The sequence below is a fragment of the Scomber scombrus genome, chromosome 2 (genome assembly GCF_963691925.1).
Source record: "Scomber scombrus chromosome 2, fScoSco1.1, whole genome shotgun sequence".
Taxonomy (NCBI): Eukaryota; Metazoa; Chordata; class Actinopteri; order Scombriformes; family Scombridae; genus Scomber; species Scomber scombrus.
The window spans coordinates 16,395,823-16,418,900 of NC_084971.1; the positions used below are offsets into that span (position 1 = coordinate 16,395,823).

Sequence of the window (23,078 nt, forward strand, 5' to 3'; positions counted from 1 at the left end):
TGACATTGTCCTTCACCACAAAGAGTTTGGGCACATTGATTTGTTTAGAAATGGCTCCAAAGACTCCAAACTCTAAAGGGAACTGTTTTCCTGCGCATGTGTAGCATCTGGTTTACAAGTAAGCTCTCCATGAGACTGAAAGTGTGAAGGAAAATGTTATCCAGTGCAAGGGTGTGGCTCATTGGTGTGTTTTTAGTAGTTTTTTGGACAACAATGGAGGTCTACGGCACAGAGGGATACGATATATTAGGATTTGTATACATACTTGTAGTATGAATAGGATGAGTTCATTGTTAATGTGGCTCTGACGGTTTCATTGTCATGCATACCTTCAATTACATAACACAGACATGTTAGTGTCCTTTCTCTCTTTCCCCAATAATTCATTCATTTATCCATTCTCCACAGCTCACCCAAGACAAGATTGCGTGCCTGCCCAGTCCTTTCACCAGCCCAACACCCGAGGTAATTGACTGCAGCCACATCCGTACCTATGGTGAGAATGAAACATGGGAGCACAAGCCCATGAGCCCCATCGTGCGGGAGGTGGTTGGTCGCAAGAACAACCTGGACATCCACCAGTACGTGTTTGTCAACCACTACTGCTATGAGAGATTTGTGCACTGGTATGCAAAGTACTTCCCCTACCTCGTTGTGATCCACACTATGGTCTTCATGGTAGCAAGCAGCTTTTGGTTCAAGTTCCCTGGGACATCCTCAAAAATTGAACTCTTTGTCACCATCCTTGGGAAATGCTTTGATTCACCCTGGACCACAAGGGCCTTGAGTGAAGTTTCTGAGGAAAGAGGAGAAGAGAAATTAGTTAGTTGGAGGAGGAACACCATGTCAAAAGACTCCACAGATCGACGAGCAGAGGAGGAGGAGACTGTAGGGCTTCTTCGATCCTCCTCTGTCAAGTCTAATCAAGAAAAGAAAATTCCAGAGCCTCAGTCAGCCGCCTCTGTCTTGGATAAAAAGGAAGGCGAGCAGGCCAAGGCTTTGTTTGAAAAGGTGAAAAAGTTCAGAACTCATGTAGAAGAGGCGGACCTCTTGTATATCATGTATGTGCAACAAACATCAATTAAAGTCTTTAAGTTTGTTTTAATCATCATCTACACTGCAGCACTGGTTCCAAACATTGAGATAGTGGTGCGCTGTTTGGTTCCTCCTGAACTGACTGGTTTTGATATCTATTGCTGCAACCACAACAAAGCCCATCTTTTCTCTAAGCTTGCCTACTGCTATATCTGCTTTGTGGGAGTGTATGGACTTCTTTGTATCTATACCCTCTACTGGCTGTTCCATCGACCTCTGAAGGAGTACTCCTTTGAGCAAGTCAGACTGGAGACGGGGATTAATGACATACCAGATGTTAAGAATGACTTTGCGTTCCTCCTGCACCTCGTGGACCAATATGATGCTCTTTATTCTAAAAGATTTGCTGTCTTTCTCTCTGAGGTCAGTGAGAGCCGTCTCCATCAGCTCAACCTCAACTACGAGTGGACCGCCAAAAAGCTGCGTACTCGTCTGTCCAAGAATGCAAATGACCGGTTGGAGCTCCACCTGTTAATGTTGCCGGGGCTTCCTGACACAATCTTTGAGATTCCTGAGGTGCAATCACTCAAACTGGAGCAAGTAAAAAATGTCACCATCTCAGCCAGTGTGGCAAAGTTCGAGTCTCTGCAGGAGTTATCACTGATTTACTGTCCTGCAAAGCTCCAGCTGCCTGCCCTGAACCATCTCAAGGAAAATTTAAAGGTCCTGTGTGTAGCTTTTGAAAGTGTAGAAGAGGTGCCTTTGTGGATGTACAGCTTGCATGGGCTAGAAGAGTTACATCTGAATGGTCCATTAACCAATGAAGTGTCCCGAGGCGCCACCCTAGACTCCTTTCGAGAGCTTAAAGCGCTGAGAGTCCTTACTCTGCGCTCCAACCTCACAAAGATCCCACCCAGCGTTGCCGATGTTGCAACGCAGTTGCAGCGTTTGTGCATCCATAACGAAGGCAGCAAGCTCCAAGCTTTCAGCAGCCTGAAGAAGTTAACCAACCTAGTCTCACTGGAGTTAGTGGGCTGCGGTTTGGAGCGCATCCCGAGTGCTGTCTTCAGCCTGAACAATCTGCAGGAGTTGGACCTCAAAGAAAACAAACTTACCACTGTGGAGGAGATTCTGAGTCTACAGCACTGCCGGCGTTTAGTGACACTCCGACTGTGGCACAACAAAATCACTTACATCCCCGACCACATCAGTAAGCTCCACACCCTGGAGACACTGGATATCAGCTGGAACAAGCTGCGAAAACTTCCCTCTCGACTATTCTATTGCACCAAGCTCAGGCACCTCGATGTTTCCCACAACCAGATCACCACGCTTCCTCCTGAAGTGGGCATCCTGCAGGGCCTCCAGGTTTTCTCCGCTGCATTCAACTCTTTAGAGATGCTGCCAGAGGAGCTGTTCTCCTGTAAAAGGTTAAAGATGTTGGCTCTCGGAAACAACTGCTTGTCGTACCTTAGCTCCAGAGTGGCCAACTTGGCTCAGCTGGTCCGCCTAGAGATCAAAGGGAACCGTCTGGAGTCTCTACCAGTGGAGATAGTGGACTGTGTCCTGCTGACTCTCAATGGGCTGATAGTAGAGGACAACCTGCTGGATCTGCTGCCATCAGATGTACGCAGCAGGTTGAGTAATGGGTGAGTTTTTCTCAGTGCAGCATGGTATTTTGACTTGCATGGAGAAAGAAAATATTAACAGAGGATTGACCAGTGCCATTAAGGGGAGTATTTCATACAAAACAGAACAAAGGGGAAACTAACCAAAATCAACTGAACACAAAAGGATAACCACACACTAAGATAACTACATACATTTTTTAAATAGATATTTTTGTATGATATCAAGTGACCTGTAAATACTGTCTCACTTCAAAAGGGCTAAACATGACCTTCAAATTGTCATGGACCAGCATTTTTCATTCAGGCTGTTATTTACTGAATATTTTGTGGATTCTTCAGAGCACGATGCAAGACTTTTTTTTTTTTACCAGCGCTGTTTCCTGTTGGACAGGTTTATACAGCATGGAGAATTGTTTCCCACACTTGAATGGCTCATGTTGCTGCCTTTCAGGCACCAAACAAGTGGATGGAGAAAAAGCCTTTCAGTAGCAGTATAATGGGTGTTCATCGTTCTGTTTATATGTTCAGCCAAATGGATAAAAGACTGAATTCATACATAGGATTATGAACTGAAGAGAAAAATAAAACTGTCTTTAAAATAAAATGCAGTGATGTCAGTGGTGATGGGTGACTCACTGATCTCTTCTTTTCTTTCCTACGCATTCTTTATAAATGTACGGCTTCCCTTGAAATTTACTTTTGCTTCTGTTTTTTCTGTTTTTACTACCTCATAAGCACAATCAAACATTTACAGTGAAATGTGGGAAACCCAGGATGATACTTCCAGACAATGAGAAGATGCATAGTTCCCTGAAGACACAGTGTTTACTTTAAAACAACCCTAAAACTGCTAAATTGGAGGTCATTGTATTTGCTCTTCTTTGCTTTTAGGATGAGAGGTACATTAGGTGTTGCTTTTAATTAGGGTAAGTTCAGTCTCTGTCTCACTTTATTACCTTTTCTTACTTCATTTTCTTCTTACTCCTACAAACAAATGCACGCTTGTTTTCATTCTGATTTTTTTTCTCACATTCCTCTGTATTCCTCAGCAGCGGGTTTCCACTTTATCAGTCTGAACTGCAGTGTAGTCATGTTCTGGCATGCATGGATACAATGTTTAGGAACATACCTCAGTAATACTCAGACCTGCCCATCTTGCAACACACCTCAAAGCCTATAAAAAGAAAAGGCTCTGTCATGTTTTGCACTATTTAGATGGATTTGAGTAGAATAAATATAAGAGGCTGAAAGTTGTCAAAGAAAGGGTCAAAGGGTGATGAAACAGTGGAAATTTCCAAAGGTGCAGAGCCAGAATTGTAAAACTAATGTCAAAATGCTCTGGCAATGATTTCCCTTTCTCTTTTTTTCTGTCTCCTTTTCACTACGGGTGTCAGTCAAGTGTGTCACCAGTATTAACCAGAAACAATGTGATTGTGTCATGGTGAATAAGGCTTGGATGGAAGGAGGGGTTGCCTTAAGGGGGCAGAGCTGACATCTTCACTTTGTGTGCTGAGTTGAGTGTGAAATACTTGTGGAGCGTGTCTTTAGGCCTGGTTATCTGAATGCAGTTTTTGAATTTGAATAGGAAAATAAGAGTGGGCGGATCCTTCCTGCCATCTTTCTGTTCAGTTTCTGTTGTTCTGAAGTCTGTCCGGTTAAGATTCACTTCCTGCATGCTGTGATTGCCAGCAGCTTGATTAAGTGAGTTGAAGCATGAATTTAAGTGTGGTAGTTTATGGTTTACAAAGCATGTCTTCAGAATGATTCACCATTCAGATCATTCATTCATTTTCAGTACGATGTGAAGAAAGATGGTATCAAAGTTTATAACTTGTGAAATGTTTGACATTATTTTACCACTTTATGACTGTTTTTATTTTAAAACACCCATGAAGGAGAACTATTGTGGTTTCAACGACAGGTTTGGATATGTTTAGTAAGTTAAGTCTTTAAAAAAATATTAACCAATTCTCTACATTTTAATCCTTTTTCTTTTGAACGTGTCATTAGAAAGACATCAGCACTGCACCTAACTAACTGTTAATATGCCCTTTTTCTCAATTAAACAATTAATGTTTTGGTCAAGAAAACACCAAAGAACAGTGAAAAATATCAAAGTCATTAATATTTTGAACATGTGAAAGGGTTTGTGAATGTATAAAAAATTTTGCAGCTGTAGAAGTATTTTGTGCATGTGTGAAAGAGTTTTGCGGCACATATATAATTTGCACATGAGCAAAACGTTTTGTAGCTTTTGAAATATTTTGCATATGTGTAACTAAAATTTGTGCAGGAATATTTTCAACAGTGAGGTTTCACAAAGTCTGAGAGATAGACACAGAGTAAAATGTCTTGAGGGAAGTTAGTGATTATCTGCACATGTACCAAAGTAGCAGCATCAATGCTGCCAAATGACTTTTCAAGCTGAAGGCAAATCAAGAATGAAAACATGTACCATAATTACATAGATACACAGACATCAATGCTGGCCCACGTCTCTTTTGTGGATTTAGGAAAGTCTAACACTGTAGAATTAAGAAGCTTCATTGAGAATTTACTGTAGTGTATCTTTAGGTTTCAGGCCTTCAGTAATGATGACACTGGCCTTGCAAACACCTTGCAGCTGTCCACCCTGAAGTTTTCTCTAAGCTTGATGATGTGCTTTTACATTTTACTCGTATTCCCCAATTTTCCTGAAATGATCCTGCATTTTATGCATTTATTTTTTATCAGACGCCACAGGTCTGTACTAGAGCCATAATTTCACAAACATTTTTGTGGCATCTTGGCACACTGATTTGCCAACTCCATCAAATACACTGTGCTTTACTTTATCACCACAAACTGTATAGGTTGCAGCTGCTGCAGTAGTGGGCCAATCACACATTGTATTAAATTAAAATTGACTGCAAGAAAAAACATACAAATAGTCTTTTTCTTTTTTTATGCTGGCTCGTTCTGAAGTTCTGAATTGTTGTTCAATTTGTGTCTTTAGGGTTTCTGTAGTGTTAGATTTCTTATTATGTTGTTATTCCTCATTTATGCCTAGACAGCCATTCATCTGATTAGCGAGTTTATGTTACGCTGCCAAAAAAAAGTCTGATCAATGATCATGTAAAACAGAGTGCCCACCTATGAAAACCATGCATTTTAATCTTATTCTGTTTCTTGAGAAAGGTGGGAGTGTGAGCATAGCAGGCGCTGTGAAAAATGGGGCAGAGGGTGTCAGTGACCCTGGCACCTAGGATCTTGCTCAGTGTGTAGGTCAGAAATGCAGAGAAATACAGCAGTGAAGAGTAAATGCTACAGTACAAGGACTAGAGACAAATCCAACACTGCTGCATATGAACACACATATTCTAGGAAGGAGTGTTGCACAGAGGATCAGGAATGACACCCAGGTAATAGCTGAGCTGCCAGGAACAGCAGAGAATAACAGACTGTATTTGCATGGCAGTGTGAAACTCTGGGTCCAGGTCACTCATTTGTCATCCCAAATTGCTGTTTTTGGAGAATCTGATATCCAGAGTGTCACAGAAAGCAGTTTCTTGTGCTATTGGTTTGTTTGTTTTAATAAAGATACTACAGTGAATTGTTTGTTACACCATTGTACCATTAACTTTTACTTTTACTAGACCCCTAAAGAATACACATATTGAATCCTTATATGCCAAGAGAAAAAAGAAAAGTGGTTTTGAAATACTTTGTCACTTTTCTCTTTTCAGGAAGCAGCAATGACAGTTTGACCAGAACTGCCAAATAGATTAACTGGGCGAACAATATTCATATGTTGTATGTATGACTCAACCACATCTTGCACAGCAGTGGAGTCAGTGACACATTTTCATGCAATGCTGCTGATCTGTGTCTACAATGGCTCCTGAGTGATAAAGGCTGGTTCAGAAGACTGCAAACCACGTTGCTTTGGATCATCTGGCCTTCTGGATCTAGGCAAGGCAAGGCAAGGCAAGGCAAGGCAGCTTTACTTATATAGCACATTTCATACACAATGGCAACTCAATGTGCTTTACATAAAACAACCATTTAACAGTAAGTATTGGCCCTGATACCACTCTTTTTATTACACTCTAAACTTTTGGGATGGAGCTGAAATCTTTGGCCTCCTTCAGTATTTGAAATATGAGAATGATGACGCATGTCTACTAGCAAATAGGTGTTATTATGAGGTCACACAAAGCTGCAGATATGTCTCTAATACAGCGCTGCTTCTCACAGATGTATTTAGTAACTTCACACAAAGTGAGTTATTTACTTAATGGCACAAAGGAAGACCGGATATTGCTCCTATTAAAAAGATGTTAGAAATAAAACTTCACCATCGTCAGTGGCAGCGCAACACATAATGGTCATAAATAATGTCAGCTGCTGATCCATCTGAAGAGAAATGTTTCTCATAAGTATATTTTAATGGTTTGCCTAATAATGCTTACATTATAAAATAAAAAATGCAAAAGCAGAGCAACAGTATGTAATGCGGCCGAGTGATTGATTTGCATTCAGCTTGAAAACTTCCTCACCAGCATTGATGCTGCTACTTTGGTAACACTAGCGGACACTTGCTAACATATTAAAGCTAGTTTACTGTTCTATTCTGGGTACATAAAGCAGTCTACCTGAACTTGAAAATATACATTTGGATAATTGTGTTTCTGTACAATAACAGCAAACTAACTGCAAGCTTAATACACAACACATTAAGTGTTTACCATTATTATCTACACATCCTAAAGTACAATTGGGAAAAGCTGCACCCTTATTCATCTTAAAATTCAGGGCCTATATGTACCATATACAATGGAACCATCTGCTCTCTGATTGGACAGACTGAAACTGCCGGTCCAGTCTTACAAAACAGGGTCAGTGTTGCACACACAGGTAGAAAATGTGTGTGTGTCTATCTCTCAGACTTTGTGAAACATAATGTTGAAAATATCCCTGCACAAATTCTAATTACACATACACAAAATATATCAAAAGCTACAAAAATGTTTTACACACTGTGCCAATGGTATGTGTGCACAAAAACCTTTTCCCACATGCACAAAATATGCCTACAGTCTCAAAATATTAATGATCCTTATTTGTCCTTGTGGTTGAGCAGTATAAGACATTAATGGAGGTTTTGGCGGAGGCCATTGTTGCATGTCATCCCCCACCTCTCTCCCTTCATTTCCTGTCGGCTCTTCACTGTCTACTATCTGAACAGAAAATTCCCCCAAAAAAGGGATGAAAAAGTCTCCAATTACATACATTCAAACAGACGGGCATGTTAGACAGTTCATCCCTTTGTCATATTTTTCAAATAGGAGGAACAGTTCTGCCATCAGACACTTGACTCTAATTCTTCCTCCGTCTTGTCATCACCATGTACTCCAAACATCTCTGTTTGTGTATGCTTGGCTACATGAGTAATAGGCTGACGCTGGTTTTTATTGTCCACACCCACTGTTTCTTGTTGCTTGCGAAGTTATAACTTACCCAACCTGCAGAACAAACGAACCACAACAGTGTTTATTCAGGGAGTGTTTACACATCCAGCAGCACTCTCATATTGCTGCTCAGCAAAGTCAGGCAGCTCTACCTAGTGGTTGGATACATGCCTGTCTGAGGCTGCTTTTTTTGCTCTCATGTTTACAACTGCTTTGTGACTGATTTAGTTGATACTGTGTGAGGATTAAAGCATTGTTTGTCGTTGTGTGTCTTTATTACACAAGATGAGGGTGTGGTAGCACAAAAGAAGGAGAAGCAGACTGCTGACCAGAAGGTTGACTGTTTCAAAACTGGCTGGGAAAATATGGTTGGGGAACATTAATATCTCTTTTCTCTCCTCTGACTCCTGAAGTAGCCTTGAAGGAGGCATTTTACCTCAAGCGACTACAGTAGAGTTATTCCAGTGGAAAAGTTTGTCCTGCGGCTCCAAGCAGGTGCCCATGTATAGATGGATATAAGTTCAAAACGGAGGAGAAAACATGTAAATGCGGAGTAAGGCTTTTCAATCTGGTGATGGAAGAAGTATTCATATACTTTCTTAAAATAATCATCTAGAAACATTCATTAGAAGTTAAGGACATTTTACTAAATAGTGTAGCCATTAAATCATCATGTAATGAACAATAAAACAAAACAGACTTTGTCTTCAGTCTCATCTATGTGAATAAATGCACATATCTCCTCTCTTCCCTGATGCACAAATACTTATTGGGCTTATGGGCTTCACTGTATTGGGAAATTATTATTTATGTTTTTTTCTAACTCATTTCTTTCTTTCTTTTTTTTGTATTACCATTATTTATCATTTTGATCATTAGAGTCATCGCTGTAGCATCTATAAGAGTTGAAATTGGATTAATTAAGATAGATGTTCAATAAAGTTTTTAAAAAGTATATTAGTAGTATCATCAAAATGTACTTGAAGTATCAAAAGTAAAAGTTTTCATGAGGCAGAAAATGTGGTCTTGTGAGTGCTGTATTATTTTTACAGTGACACTGGTCCCTGGTTTGGCATTTATAAGCAGCATCTAAACGTTTATTACATGGTTTATAACACACTACAATATAGTTGTAGGCAGATATAGTGACATTTTAAAGTATTTATTATTGTACAGTATATATCAATAATTATAACTTCTCCTATGAAGACATTTTATTTTTAACTACTTCATCTTTTGCTGTGTGTAGTTTAATGTATCACAACACATCATATATATTATAGTATCTGTTATATATTTTGTATACAGTGGTGTAAAAAGTATATTTTCTTCTGCAATATAATTAAGTAGCATTTCCACCACTGTTGAAATCACACAGAAAGCTCAATTCTCGTGTCAAATAAATTCATAAATTAAGCAAAATATGGTTTAAGAGTAAAGTTTCAGAGCACTTGAATGTGTTCCTGGAGAGATATGTTGTTATTGTGAGAAATACACATAAGCACATGTAACAGCACCGTAACATACGTACACGGTCTCTCTGTGACATCATGGGCCTCCACACAGTCAACTGAACTGTATCTCCTTTCTCTGCTTGAGAAGTTGGCTCGTGGCACACAAGCAAACAAAATACCCATTGTACCGCGAGAGCCCTGAGCACAAACATTAGCAAACGGTGCCACCGTTACCTACAAGCCTGGACAAAACAGGGCCCTCATTCATTTTGAGTTTCAATCGAGCTATCTGTGTGACCTTTCAGAGGGTTTTCACTGTGCACTGCATACCAGTGTGGAGTCATTATAAATGCCCTTGATGAATCACCTTGGGAAAGTGCCGGATACTTGAGTATGCATGTAATATAGTAAACAAAGACCTAAAAGATTTGTCTCATAAAAGAAAGGACATCAGATCATTATGTATGTAAAGGAAAACGCTATAAATGTGGTTTAGCAAAGATCGCTTAAACCAAACCTGCACAAATCGTATTATATAATTTAATTTGAGTTTAGTTTAATAGCGCTATTCTTGTTCGCTCTGTGGAGTTTGTCAAGGTAACTAGGGTAAGAAGGATATTCTGTGTATCTCTCGAAAACAGAAGTTTCCATCCATTTTCCCTGATGACACTTTTTGCATATTTCGGGTGTGAGCAGTTTCACCAGTGATTATTTACATTTAAGTACTTTTTAAGCCTGAAGGAGGTCAACATTTCCAGTAAATCACCAGAATAAACAATTAGCCTGACAAATTCAGCTGAGGTAGATTTTTTGCATACTTTTTATCCTATTAATCATCTCACTATCCCAAAGTTTTACAGTGTAACCCTACATAATTATCTGCTTGGAGTTTCAAATCTGTATCCACTGTCAGAAATTAAATTCATGTGAAAAATAGACAAAATCACCTAATTTTAGCTGTATGTTTTATACATCAGTGCCCTCTTGCTATTTATATATGATAGTGGCAAAATACAGTCTGCCATTTAAAAACAAAACTATGACTTTACTTCTTCAAGTTCAACACTTTATTTTGTGCTTTCATCTTCAAATAGTAAAGTGAATAATTTCACTTTTGTTTTAAAAGTATCTGTATAAATAACATTTCAACAAGTCACAATAAATGTTGCTATTTACAAAGTCACAGGAATATTCAGTCCTATTCCAACAATAAATAAGAGTAAATTCAAATTCTAAAGTACATCTACTTAAGAGAAACACAACTATGCAAAGCAATCAGGGTGCACCACTTCAAGTTTTGTAAATTAAAAAAAAACAACATAAAATGTATCAACTGTTACAATTCTTACACAATGGAAATAATTATAAAACACTGGGGGAACTATCTACAAATGTGCACTCCCAATTAATAGGGAAAACAGATATATATATTTGTATATAAAGGTGCCTAAATTGCACTGTGCAAAAGAGGTGTCTACTGTATATAGCCACCCATCCACTGACAATAAGCTGCCAAGACAATGTGTCCTGTATCACATATTAATGCTGAGCCACTATTAACAAAAAAATAATCCTTTACACAGCAATGAATTCAAGTCACCAGGTTTGAAGCAAAAAGTGTGAAGTTCAGGTCACCCCGAAGGCCCCCAGCACCCAGAACACGGACTAACTATGAATGTGAGCGAAAAGCAAGTCAATCATATCAGGCACGCATGAAGTTCGGGCCACGTCTATCGCCGTCTGACCACTGACGTTGGCGTGCTTCAGGTCGGACCGCGGTGCCAAGAACTCCACAACATCCCGGTGGCCTTCCCGGATGGCAATGTGGATGGGCAAGGTGCCGGTCTGGTCAGGGAGGTTTACTGAAGCGCCGCACTCCACCAGAACCTGCACTGTGTCGAGGAATCCTGTACGGGCTGCATCATGGACAGGCGCTATCCCGTGTTTGTCCTGGACGTTGGGGTCTGCTCCTTTTTCCAACAGCAAACTAGCGATCTTGGAGTTCCCCATCATCATTACCTGCCAGAGATATCAGCAAACGTGACGAGAGCACATTTATTAATTTATTATGTTCAACATCTGGATTGAAATGACAGGTTCTTACTCAGGATTCATCAAATACAGAAGTTTTTTTCACAGCCCGAGTATCTTCAATCCATATTCAGTATCATCTTAGTACTAATAATATACAAAATGGGATCCAGAAAATAAGTAAATACAGTTACTGTCTGTGGTGTTGATATAATGTTTGGCTGCAACTAATGATCATTTTATTTATAGATTCATGTGTTGCTTATTATCCTGATTTATCAATTAGCTTTGGGTCCATAAAGTCTGAAAATGGTGAAAAATCTTGATCATTGCTTCCTTGAACGTCGTCTTGAATGTCGTCTTTTGTCCCAAACAACAGCCCACTACCCAAAGATTCAATTTACTGTAGTAGATGACTAAAGTAAGAAATATTCGCATCTCAGCAGCTGGAATGAGAGAATTTGGACATTGTTTTCTTTAAAAATGACTTCAAGATCAAAATACTATTATTACTACTACTAATATTCAATAGTTGGTAACTAATCCATGAATTGGCTAATTGTTGCAGCTCTAATATTGTGTCTATAATGTGAACATATAACAACAGTCTTTTTGTGTTAAAGGTGTTTCTAGAGCTGAAGCTATTAGTCATTTAATCAGCAACAACTTTGATAATCAATTAAACATTTAAGTCAGTTATCAAGCAAAAACACCCTGGTTCCAATCTCTTAAACATGAGGATTTTCAGATTTTGTTTTTAATATTTTATTGCAAGTTAAATATTTTGGTGTTTTGGAGTGTTGGTGACAATACAATTTATAGAAGTAAACCTGAGACCTGAGAAGTTGATTGTGGCATTTGACACTATTTTCTGATGTTTATGTTTTAATCAATCAATAATTCCATAATGAAAATAATATTTAGTTCCAGCCTTACTACTTAGTTTATCCTCATTGATATATAGTCTAGAGTAGACAAAATATTAAAAAACACCTCTCACGATTATGCAATGCTATTCAACAGCACCACAAACAGCAGCCTCCAAAGTGAATCATGTCTAAAACAGATACAACAAAATCTGAACATTATAACCTAGTGCCAGAGGTTTTCCTCACTGTAATCATTGCTGCTGTTCATACTAGATATTAAAGGTCCTCTTCAAATGTGCTTTCAATGTAAGTGATGCAGACAATATCAACAGTGTGTCCACAGTCATTTTGTGTAAAACAGCATTTAAATGTCAGTCTTCATCAGTCTGAGTTAGTCATATCATGTGGATATCTGCCACTTTTACAGTCTTTTTAGCATTAAATTCCCTCTTTTTGATTCCTCGGACAGTGTTTTCCTGTTGAGCTGTGGTGGAAGTAGTAACAAAAAGAGGAACTTTGGTTTTAAAAAGACTGTACTAAAAGATAATCTATTTGATTTGAATCATTTGGGCAGCTGATATTAACTTCAGAAAACTTTTTAATACATTTTTACACAGGAGGAGGACTGTGGATTTTGTCCGCCATTATTTACATTGTAAGTGCATTATGAAGGAATCCTACTAATACCCAGTATGAACAGGAGGAATGATTACAGCTAGAAAACATGTATCAGTTTTCATTTGGGAACCTGACTGTTGTTTTAAGACAGACTTGAACAAATGTGAACCACAGGGAGCTATGACACAATGTTTATGTACCGTATGTGCCAAGAAAAGAGGAGACGCGTCTGTAGCCGAATAATACAGAATATGTATGTGTTGAGTGAATACACAGATGAGTATGGATCAGTAGTCCTCACCTGTAGCGCAGTCCTGCCAAATTCATTGACAGTGTCAGGATGCACCCTGCACTCCTCCAGGATCCGCTGCACCTCGGTCGTGCTCCCTTTGGCTGCTGCCGCCGTCAACGCTTTACCGGCATCCATCTGACTAAGGACCATTATAGTCTTTCTTTGTGCCTGTTCAGTGGGAGATGTACAACTGTGAACGACGGGCACCTCACCAGAGTAAACGTCAAGATGAAGAGAGAAGAAACCACGCTGTTTTTTCAGGAAGATTAACGTCTGCTACAGCTAGCTGCTGCTGCTGCTACTACTACTACCACAGCATCCGGCTAGCTTCAGTTCCCCGTTGACGCCATATTAACTGACTCTGCTACCGTAATGTTGCATCAGGTCTTTTAAACAAATAGTACGTTTTATCAACAAACCTCCCTCAAACCAAAGTATAATTGCTACCGAGAGCTATGTTATGTCAACTGAACATCACAGACGGTTAGCATCCATGCTAGCTGCTAACGTTAAAAACGGAGGGGGGAGCAAACGCTTTGAAGCCTACCTTACCTTGATCGGTTCACCAAGATCCACAACGTCGCCAAACACTGTCCTAACCCGCTCTCTCTCTCTCTCTCTCTCCAAAGACCGGTAACTTTTAAATAATATCCAAGCCGGGAAGGTTTATCAACATTAGAAAATACATTTGCGCGCTGAGATCTACACAGCGGCGTCTCCTGACTACAATTTACAAACATTGGGCAGAACACGCGTTGACCAATCACAGTGCGCCTGGAGGCGGTCGCTCTTCCTTATATGGTTAAAGAGGTGGAGCTACAACTCTGTTACTACACTATCACCGTGGCAACACCAGTGGCTGACCAATCAGAGCGCATAGCGAAGAAAGCGGGCGATTCGTATTATGTTGTTGTCATCAAAGGCAGTTCATTCACATTTCTGACCTTTGGGTAGTAGATCTCCAGACGCAAGTGTGGAAAAAAGGCGGGTGTAGGTTTTTAATTTTGGGCGGAATTTAGTGACTGTGATTGCACAATGCATAACTACAATGTCAGGACAAAATCTGCCCTTATATGGCGGTGCAAACTTGTGAAAAAAATACAAAAGGATACAAGAAACTGACAAAATTGTTTAAAAGTAATAATTGGATCAAACATTTAAATAAGTACTAATAATTAGCAGTGGTCTATTAATCACAAAACATTTAAGTCATGTTCAACACATATTTCATAAAACAAGATCAGTGACGTTTAAATAGAGCAGGTGAAATTTGAAGACATTCTTTCAGTCCAGTTATTAAATTGATCATTTGATGCTCCTCTGGAAGTCATATACAGTATCCCCTCAGGCTTTACACATTGGTCCGCAGCTGGTAATCTAAATTGAAAGACAGCAAATGTGAAGACAAATCTTAAAATGTGATTTAGTACCTACAACCACATGCATTGAACCACTTGCTTAAACAGTACACATATGTCCAAAGTCAGTATGTCTTGTAATTTTGAGGTCTTATGGAAAATTAACTACATACCTCCACTCTGTGTAATGTAGCGGACCCACGGTAATGCCTGGTAACCACTTTTTTCTATGATCTTCATATATCGCACCTAGTGAAGAAGAGTCAGTTGCATAAGGGACTAAACTTGTTGAGGCATGAAATATTAACGTGTATCCTCAAATCATCTTTAGTTTATTTTGCCAGTCTGAGCACAGAATATCAGGTCTTACGAGACCTGACTTGACAGTCCACGTGCTGTAAACTGCAAACACCCAATGCAAATCTGTGATTATCTCAGGTGACTGTGAAGCTTTAATCACCCTCATTTTGACATAATATACACGCTGTGACATGTTTCAGATTCAGTGGAAATGTGTTTTGCATGCAGCTAACACACAGGTAATAACCGTATTTGACACTTACAGCATAAACACATAAACCTGTGTGCATACAAACCTGTATTCCTGAGACTGTGAAGTATGGGATTTCAAATTTGACAGTTATGGGAGGTTTGCCCTCCATCTCATCTTTCTCCACACTGGGCAGACCAAAGTGAGCCCTCATTAGAAACTCTTTACCTCCCTAAATAGATGGAAAGTTGGATTACACAAACACAGAGAGAAAAACCGACAGATGTAGAGAAAGTTAAATACAAAAACACATTTAAATCTTTCATCGACTAGAATACAATAGTCATTATATAAAGTAATGTAATTTGAATCTAATGCTGTTAACATTTTGATTTTTGAGTCTCTTACAGGAAAAGACTTGATGGTCCACACCACCAGGTTCTTCTCAGGTACATATTTAGCATGTCCTGTGCTGGTTTTGAACTTGGGTGAGTCAGCGTCGCTGGGGACAGGGACCCTCACCTCCACGTTATTTGCCACAGACTGTTTTTTAAATTGTCCCTTTGCCTAAAAAATACCACAGAAGACAACTTGCATTAGCCTCCATGTGGCTCAGTTCAAGGTTGCAATCACATCAGGAATATTTTTTTCTGATTACATTCTGATTTTCTTGCTTTAACAGTTTTTTTGCAAATCATGCATCACTGGTGACTCAGTACTAGTGATTTTTGCCTTTGTAATTAAAAATAAAGAAATTTAGCACCTTAACCATGATCTCCACTCGACTGTGAGAGAATTTCTCTATGACTGACTCGATCCATATCAGCGGTTTAACCTGTTACAATCAAAACAGCATACAAATACTGTCTTAGGTTACATATGCATACGATTCTGGCATTAGTATAACAGGTTAAATGTGACAATACTGTATGTAGGACAAGCAGTGATATTCATATTCTAACTTTCTACATTGAACACATGTATTTATGTTACTTTGGCTTAAAGAATCGATCAATAGTAATATATATTCATGTGAGACATAAATATATAAAGAGCAATAGTTAATCATAGCGTTCACTGTATTATATGTTTATATATGGTTTGTACTTGTGTTTAAATGCACACTGTGTGTTTAACTTGCCTTGAACAAGATAAGGTGTGATCGAAACAATGGTGATATGATTAAATAATTTGAGCTTAGTGTGCCATGACCAGCACCTAATTTTGGTGTGCATTCACCAGACCTATCATACTTTTATTTGACATTAATTGGCACATGGTTATTATGGCACAGGGTTATATACAAGTTATTATGTAGAATTTGTACAAGGTACTGAATTGGACTAACATGAGTGTTGATGCGGTAGGACATGAGTTCAGATTCCCCATCTGGAGGGATGAAGGAGATCGTTCGGTCACTCTCAAAGCGTGAGAGACGAACACACTGGTGGAACTTCACATCCTCCATCACCACTGTCTTCCCCTTGTCACCTGAACACATAACAACGAAAACGAAGTCAGTTTCTTTTCAAAACTAATACAGACAGATTTGGTGCATATCCAGCTAAGTAACTGGATTGATAATAGATAGGGATGAAAAGAGACTGTATGCGTACGTCCAGTGAGGGCAAAAAGCACTCGATCGTTGAGACCCAGCCGCAGTTCAGGCATCCCAGACAACATAGTCTTCAACTTGATGCTACCGACAATGTCACTGCTCATCACACTGCCGTTAGCATTCACCTGAACAAACCACACAGGGAGGTGAATAAATCAGTCAATTAAATCAAGTATTAAGCAGAGAAACCCTAACCCTATAATATATCACAAAATATAGTGAACATTTAACTACCTACTACAATAAGTTGTAAGTTAAGAAGCAGTTATAGGACTAAGTTACAGTGCTTACTAATATACTGAATACTATACTATCATATTTACCTGATTTACAAAAAAAATATCACACTACCTGGTCAATTATGATGTTTTATGCATTACAGAATTAGCTCCAAATGTAAAATTAATATTAGCATGCACCAATACAAATGTACATATAAATAATAACACATTTTAGAATTAATTCAGGAATTTGTTGACTCCACAATTGTACCATCTATTCTAATTTACATATCAAGTATGCAAAATGCCATCGTACCAGTACGTTGATGGACTCGATGACATCAATAAAGACCTCGTTCTTCTTGTATTTGATACCCTCAGACCTCCAGGAGACGGCGTTGGTGACGGTGGTGGGCACCTTGCTCTTTGCCACTTCAAGCTTGGTCCCTTCCTGAGTAATGTATCTGCGGGAGAGGATGTGATATGAAGTGACCTGCTGTGATGCAACACTGCTCTCATATACACTGTAGATACTTTATATGTGTGCATCTGTGTGTGTGTGTGTGTGTGTGTGTGTGTGTGTGTGTGTGTGTGTGTGTGTGTGTGTGTGTGTGTGTGTGTGTGTGTGTGTGTGTGTGTGTGTCTCACTCCTGCAGGATCTTGCTGTCAGTAGTCTGAGGGAATCCAAAGTCCATCAGCTCATCCAGTAGCTCGTACACAACCACAAAATTATCCTGAATGCTCTCCTCCTCCAGCTCTTTGAAGTACTCTGTGAACACCTGCATGATATGCACAACAGACATCAGCCTTATCTTTTCTGGCTCCGAGTAACTGCCAATTTTCACTTTGGATTATTGGTATCTTTGAGTGCTATGTTCCATTGGCTCTTCATATAAACACTGTTTTTCCTTGGAAACTTGAATTGTAAATCACCACTGTGTGTAATTGCACATACCTCGACTAGTTTGTAGAGAAATGAGTACACAAGGGAGGCATTGGAGTTCTTGTTTGTGGTGGCAACCACTGTGTAGAGGTCAGGTTAGGGAGTAATGTACACATTCATGTGTTGTTACAGTTAAAATAACAATTATTGTTCACATCAGTACATTTTAACCCTAAATTGAACTTATAGGATTCACACTACATGTACATCACGATTCTGGCCTCTCATTAATTAGCGTGTGACTGCGACATCCAGGATAAGGATACAGTACAGGTTGCTGTGTTTGATCCACATGAAGTGAACACTGCCATGTGACATTACAGGACTGACAAGGCCTTCCTCTTCATGTTGCATGAGTAAAGGCATGAAGTGGTCAATCTCCGCCATGTCCACATCGCCTTTGTAGTTCCGACATATCAACACCTTAGCAGGGAAAGAAACATCACATGGTTATCAGACAAGTGTATGTTCAACTGACTATGGTTGTTACTGGTCACAGAAGAGAATGCTACCTTTAGAGTACAGATTTCTAACCATTAGTGGTGTGTAAAATGAAAATAAAGGGACTAAACCAGAAACCAGAAATATCATTTAGCAATTGTGATCCTCCGCCAACCAGTTAAGTTGCAGTTTACATCCATGTCTGTCCAGATACAATAATATTTGTATTAAAGGAGGAATTAAATAAAAAAAAGTTTTTTCTTCTTTACATGATTGGCCAATAAACCTGATTCTAAACACAACAGTTGTAGCCATGACAGTAAACAGTGCTTCAGATATGGATGTTGATGCAAAGAAGCTACAAGTTCTAAAACGTGGATGTTTCACAGACACAAATGTGAAATATGGTCACAATAAATAATTAAAGAATTGTTTTTGCAGAACGTTTTAATGTCAAAGTGAAGTTGACCTGTGACCTTTTGGATATAAGAAGTCATTACTACAACATTTTATTCTACTAGACATTTGTGTGAAACTTTGTCATAATGAGTGTATGATTTCTTGATTTATGGCCAAAAATGTGTTTGATGAGGCCAGTGACCTCAACCTTTGACCTTCACCCCTGAAATCCACTCAAGGCATCACTGAGATATCGTGTTGACAGGAGAATGGGACGGATGGAAAACCCGAAGAAATAATACCTCTAACAATGGCTGTCAGCAGTGTTGAGGCATAAAAACAATCAGTATCCTGAACTTTTGTTAACAAAAATGTGCTAAATGTATAATTCACATCAGCAACAATAAATTATCCAACATAATTGGTGATTTAACAGGACACTGATGTTACCATCAGATAGATGCATACTAACTGTATGTCTCAGTTTTTTTGTTTTTTTTTTAAAGGAGCTTGCAGTTGTTTCTTTATTATCATCATTGTCAATCACAATATGCACTTAAGTAGGGCTGCATCTAATGATTAATCTGACCATTATTCTCCCAGGTTGGCATACTGCATCACGGTGTGGTATGCCAGCTGCACAGCCAAAGACAGAAAAGCCCTGCAGGGGGTCATTAAGTCGGCACAAAATAACATTGGCTGCCCCCTGCCCTCCTTGAAGGACATTGCAGACTCTCGGGGGCTTAACAGGGCAAGGAAGATCCTGTCTGACCCATCTCACCCCGGCCAAGGCCTCTTCAAACTTCTGCCCTCTGGCAGAAGATACAGGGTCATGAGGAGCCGCACAAACCGCTCAGAAACACTTTTTATCCCTGGGCTATCAGGCTCCTGAACAATTAACCACCCACCCCCACCATCAACCCCTCAGCACCGCAGCACCTTGTATACCTTGTATACCTAACTGTATCTACAGCTACCTCATGTAATATATGCAATAAGTGCAACATGTGCAATAGACTATGTATGTGTTTGTGTGTGTGTGTGTGTGTGTGTGTGTGTGTGTGTGTGTGTGTGTGTGTGTGTGTGTGTGTGTATATGTGTGTGTGTGTAAATAGCTCTTGAAGTATTTTATTGTTTTTATTGTTTTTATGTATAATATTTATTTTGACTTTTTATTGCACCACGGGAAGAGATCCCGAACCAATCTCGTTGTTACACCTGTGTACAATGACAATAAAGGATATTCTATTCTATTGTATAAAAACAAATTCCCAGTGTCAAATCTCGTTTTTCAATCCAAAACCACAAAACCATGAAGGTATTCTATTTACTGTCATGAAATACTTAACAAACCTGCAAATATGTGAGTTTGGGGAGCTAGAGGAAGTCCATTTTTGATTTAAAAATCATTAACAACAAAATGGTTCCCAATTAATTTTCTCGTGGCTGACTGATCAATTAATTCATTTATATTGTTTTAATTCTGATGGTGATTCTGTTATCTTTCGATTTAATTACGAAAAATCTTTATCACATGCAAAAAAAGAGATGTATAAAGAGAGGCAGGTGAGCTATAGAGAGATTTTTAAGCTTTGATACAAATAACTTGAATATTTCAGTGGGGCAACAATTTTGTGAAAATGTAATATAGGTTGCTTACGATACCTTCTGATTTACAGTAATAGTAATTACACAACTAAGAGGGGAACCAGTTCTGTCACAAACTCCTGGAAGTTTCCATACTGTCTTCACTTGAAGAACAATGATGTACTCAACTATAACTGAAAGATAAGAGAGATGCAAAACTGGTCAAACCTGACACCTGGTCAAGATACAACAACAACCTCAGATTATATCCCACTGTGAGTTTTAAAAACAGCATGTTGCCTACATCAGGTCAAATGAAAGGGCTCATGATGTGTTACTATACAGATCACACACAGGACATCTGAAACCATGTGTGATTCTCTTTTCTCTGCAGCACTGACTTGTGTGTCAGGTTACATTTTCTGTTTAGACAGAGAAGGATGATTTTGTCATGCAGTGTGTCAACAAGGTAAAATACCATGACTGAAGGCTATAGGTGTACAGGTGCAGCGACACGATTGGTCACTTTCACTGTTTGTTGGCATGTCGTTATTAGAGGCTGCAACCTGTATTTCCACTGAAAGACCTGTATCCGGAAGTAATGGGAATAAAGGCCAATGAATGAGTCTGCGCAAGCTCTTAATTATTTTTTAACGACGCAGAGGCTATTAATGTCTAACAGTTAAAGCAACAGTTAAAAACTTCACATGAACAGTGTAAAGGGGGAAGCAGTTTTTGCGATTTGATAAACTGTCGCTGAAATAAAGCCATGTACAGCCACATAAATGTTGACCAGTGTTGTGCAGTAGTAGTGGTGATCCTACCTTCCCCTTCAGATCCAACACAAATATAGCGGAGGCAGACATTGTGTTTGTGCCCGCAGAATCAATAAAGCTTACTTAAACACAAAACACACAAACTCAGTTTAAAAGTTGAACTCAAGTCTTCACTGCTTTCAATATCGCTCCGCCATCCAGACGGAAGACATGCATCAGCCTGAGGTGATAATGGACTCCAGCGTTTCCTGAAGGTGCCGTGACGTCATCACACCAGGTGAAACATTCACCAGAGTTGCCCTCACCTGAGCATAAGAGGAGGAGGAGGAAGAGGACGAAGGTGTACCGTCAAATTTGTCCGCTAGAGGGAGCTACAGACACCCAAATCAAACCAGGGAGAAACTGTGCTGCATGACCTTTGGATCATGTTGATGTTGTTGGTCCATCTTTGATTTGTACAGAGTTTATCTTGCTTTTTCTCTTAAATGGGAACATGTTTGGTTTCTTTGACCACATTGATATTATCATACTTACGGCCAGATCTGTATTTATACTGTGTCTACCACTCTACCACTTCCAGTTTTATTTCAAACATGTAAAAGTTAAAAAAAAGTTTTAAAAACATTTTTAAAAATACAAGCAAAACAACAATATCAATGAAATTAAATACACTGTAAACATACACAACAACTTATCATAAACAATTCAAATTACATGTTTGAAAAGGAGTAGGAAGAAGTATTAATTCCTACCACTTTCTCAGCTACTCATGAACTCATACATACAATTAATAGACAAGTAATGAGGTACAAGTAAGTGTTTGAAACTATGGCTGCACATTCATGCATCCTGTCAAAGACCATGTAAAGTTAACTTATCTGTCAGTCGTAAATATCCTTGAGTGTCCCTGTTGGCCTTGACTTTCGGCATCACTTCCTCAATATCTAATGCAAACGTTTTTGTATATTGCACTTATCAGGTGCATAATATACCTTCATAAAAGCAGATGCTTATCTTATTTCATAAACTTAGGATACACATGTATATCAATTCAGCCTGAGCTAAAGGATTGCAAAGTGCATTTAGTCAAGTAAATAAAAGTAGCACCCTAATTGAGCTACCTGTGTGTCACAAATGGGAAAAAAAACACTCATCCACCAGACAGCGAGGCGCATGGTTCAATCCCCTGGTGTGGTGTTTTATGCTTGACTCCATCATACACAGCTGCAGTGTTGACAGTGGGAGTTAGCAGCAACAAGGAGTACACAGCACATATAATGAGCCACTCTGAATAGTAGAAAACATGAAAAAAGGAAGGAATATTATATATTATATAAAATTATATTATAGTATATAAGCAAAGATTATAACATTGTTTAAAGCCAAACAGATGCACTTCTGTTTAAGGGGTGAATGGTGTATTGAATAAGTACAAGAACATGCTCTAACATGGCCCTTTGTGTTTATGGACATTGAATTGTTTTGTAAAATTGTAAAAAAAAATAAAAAAAATAAAAAATAATAATAATAATAATAAAAAAAATAAAAAGTGAAATTGTATTATCTTTTGTTTAAGATGTATGTATTGATTTATTTTAGTTAATGCTATTCTCTGCTACTCTAATGCTCTCTCTACTTTGAATATACGTGGGAATACAACGAAATACGTGGATAATAAGCTGCAGTATACACCTTTTAGGTCCTATTGAAGAGGATTTGTTGACTGTTTCTGTTAAATGTGCTTTTTGATATGTGCTCCGGTTTGATAACGTTTATATTCACACAAACTATATAAAGCTTGATGATGATGAATGTTACATTTTTGTCACTTTGGGTTTATTGTTGTACTTCTAAAGATACAATTA

The 23,078-nt window shown here is 38.8% G+C and overlaps 3 protein-coding genes across 3 annotated transcripts in view; 1 reads left to right on the plus strand and 2 right to left on the minus strand.

Moving 5' to 3' along the window:
- Positions 1-2,688, plus strand: part of si:zfos-323e3.4 (volume-regulated anion channel subunit LRRC8C) — a 4,234-nt gene extending 1,546 nt beyond the window's left edge. Inside the window, exon 2 of the mRNA XM_062433399.1 lies at positions 409-2,688. Within this exon, the coding sequence (XP_062289383.1) occupies positions 409-2,688 (2,280 nt within the window). The remainder of the gene's footprint in view (positions 1-408) is intronic.
- Positions 2,689-10,853: 8,165 nt separating this feature from the next.
- On the minus strand, positions 10,854-13,978 carry cdkn2d (cyclin-dependent kinase inhibitor 2D (p19, inhibits CDK4)). The gene is made up of 3 exons (XM_062435411.1): positions 13,933-13,978; positions 13,390-13,548; positions 10,854-11,589 (listed from the first exon to the last, which is right to left on the minus strand). The coding sequence occupies exons 2-3, from the start codon at positions 13,528-13,530 to the stop codon at positions 11,236-11,238; spliced, it is 495 nt and encodes a 164-aa protein (XP_062291395.1). The 5' UTR covers positions 13,531-13,548; positions 13,933-13,978; the 3' UTR covers positions 10,854-11,235.
- Positions 13,979-14,461: 483 nt separating this feature from the next.
- Positions 14,462-21,404, minus strand: ap1m2 (adaptor related protein complex 1 subunit mu 2). The gene is made up of 12 exons (XM_062430099.1): positions 21,262-21,404; positions 18,277-18,433; positions 18,023-18,090; positions 17,716-17,846; positions 17,384-17,531; positions 16,845-16,971; positions 16,577-16,719; positions 15,992-16,063; positions 15,637-15,795; positions 15,335-15,460; positions 14,912-14,987; positions 14,462-14,757 (listed from the first exon to the last, which is right to left on the minus strand). The coding sequence occupies exons 1-12, from the start codon at positions 21,301-21,303 to the stop codon at positions 14,732-14,734; spliced, it is 1,275 nt and encodes a 424-aa protein (XP_062286083.1). The 5' UTR covers positions 21,304-21,404; the 3' UTR covers positions 14,462-14,731.
- Positions 21,405-23,078: the final 1,674 nt, after the last annotated feature.

Coding starts and splice junctions, on each gene's coding strand:
- cdkn2d (XM_062435411.1), bottom strand. CDS start 13,530: ATGGTCCTTAGTCAGATGGATGCCGGTAAAGCGTTGACGGCGGCAGCA. Junction 11,590..13,389: donor TTGGCAGGACTGCGCTACAG/GTGAGGACTACT, acceptor TATCTCTGGCAG/GTAATGATGATGGGGAACTC.
- ap1m2 (XM_062430099.1), bottom strand. CDS start 21,303: ATGTCTGCCTCCGCTATATTTGTGTTGGATCTGAAGGGGAAG. Junction 16,720..16,844: donor GCTTTTTGCCCTCACTGGAC/GTACGCATACAG, acceptor TTATGTGTTCAG/GTGACAAGGGGAAGACAGTG. Junction 14,758..14,911: donor CTACATTACACAGAGTGGAG/GTATGTAGTTAA, acceptor CTTTCAATTTAG/ATTACCAGCTGCGGACCAAT.